This window comes from Marmota marmota, unplaced genomic scaffold (assembly GCF_001458135.2).
Source record: "Marmota marmota marmota unplaced genomic scaffold, marMar, whole genome shotgun sequence".
NCBI lineage: Eukaryota > Metazoa > Chordata > Mammalia > Rodentia > Sciuridae > Marmota > Marmota marmota.
Window position 1 is genome coordinate 20403016 of NW_025999960.1, and position 1466 is coordinate 20404481.

General features: G+C 38.0%; 1 protein-coding gene across 1 annotated transcript; it reads left to right on the forward strand.

Annotated features, from left to right (window-relative positions):
• The first annotated feature begins 247 nt into the window (after nucleotides 1–247).
• LOC107148874 (olfactory receptor 12-like) lies at nucleotides 248–1196 on the forward strand. The gene is given in 2 exon segments (XM_015493606.1): nucleotides 248–559; nucleotides 561–1196. Coding segments are annotated over 2 exon segments (948 nt in total).
• The last annotated feature ends 270 nt before the right edge of the window (nucleotides 1197–1466 follow it).

The following is a 1466-nucleotide window of genomic DNA, read 5'->3' on the forward strand; positions in this document are numbered from 1 at the left end:
ATAACACTGACACTGAATTTAGTAGAACCAACCTAAACAACCTCACTTTGGTTGCACATAGGGCACTTCCAAATGTGAAACTATTTTGTCAGATACTCTGCCAATAAATCTCAATTAGCATATTTAAACAGCACATTTAAAAATATTAGCATAAGTTTTTCAAAGGGAACTTCAGGAACCAAGAGTTGATCAACACTTTCCACAGGTTTATCATAATGCTTTCATTTTTCTCAGATAGGTCTCAGCAATGAAGAGTGAGCCAAGTAGGAATTACTCAGAATTGACAGAGTTTATTCTCCTCGGATTCAGGACATCTCCGGAAGTACAGGTTTTCTTATTCTTACTGTTCTTGCTTATCTATCTGGTAATTGTATTGGGAAACATCAGCATGTTAATCGTTATTAAAATCGACTACAGACTTCATACACCTATGTATTTCTTTCTTAGAAATCTATCTTACTTAGATCTCTGCTACTCCACAGTCATTGCACCCAAAACTCTGGCTACTTTCTTGTCCAAAGAAAAGAAAATTTCCTACAACGGGTGTGCGACACAGTTCTTTTTTCTTTGCCCTTTTTGTTGGGACTGAAGGTTTCCTTCTGGCTGTGATGGCATATGATCGCTTCTCAGCCATTTGCTCGCCTTTCCTCTGTACTGTGCGGATGTCTCAGCAGGCTTGTGTCCGCTTGGTGCTTGGATCCTACATCTGCGGATGCATCAACTCCATGATACAAACAGGTTTCACCTTCAGTTTGCGTTTCTGTCAAGAGAACAGACTGGACCACTTTTTCTGTGATGTCCCAGCCCTGATCAAGATCTCATGCGTTGACACCTTTGTGAATCAGATTGTGCTGTTCGTGCTCTCTGCTGTCATCATCATCACCACCACCACTGTCATCCTGGTTTCCTATGGGTACATCCTCTCCACTGTCCTCAAGATCCCCTCGACCCAGGGCAGGAGTAAGACCTTCTCCACGTGCAGCTCTCACATCACGGTGGTGAGTTTATTCTATGGATCTGTGTTCTTCATGTACGCCCAGCCTGGGGCCGTCTCCTCACCAGAGAAAAGCAAGATTATAGCTGTATTCTATACTCTTATCATTCCTATGTTGAATCCTCTGATTTATAGTCTAAGGAATAGGGAAGTGAAAAATGCTCTGAAAAGGATATTGTTGAGAAAAATGCCTTTTCATTAACTTTAAGCCATCTATAAAACTGTAGAGTCTACTAAAAAACAATATTAGCAATAATTTATTATTAAGCAGTTTGAATGAATGGCATCTAAAAGTTTTGGAGGTAAACATTTATTTTCATTTTTCAATTGTCCATAGGGCTTTTAAAATTGAATTTAAAAATCAATAGGTATTTAATATTTCTACATAATTATTTTATAGTGTGATATCTAAGTATTACATAGATTCAAAACTAAAATACAGTAATACCAAATTAATACACATATTAAATTG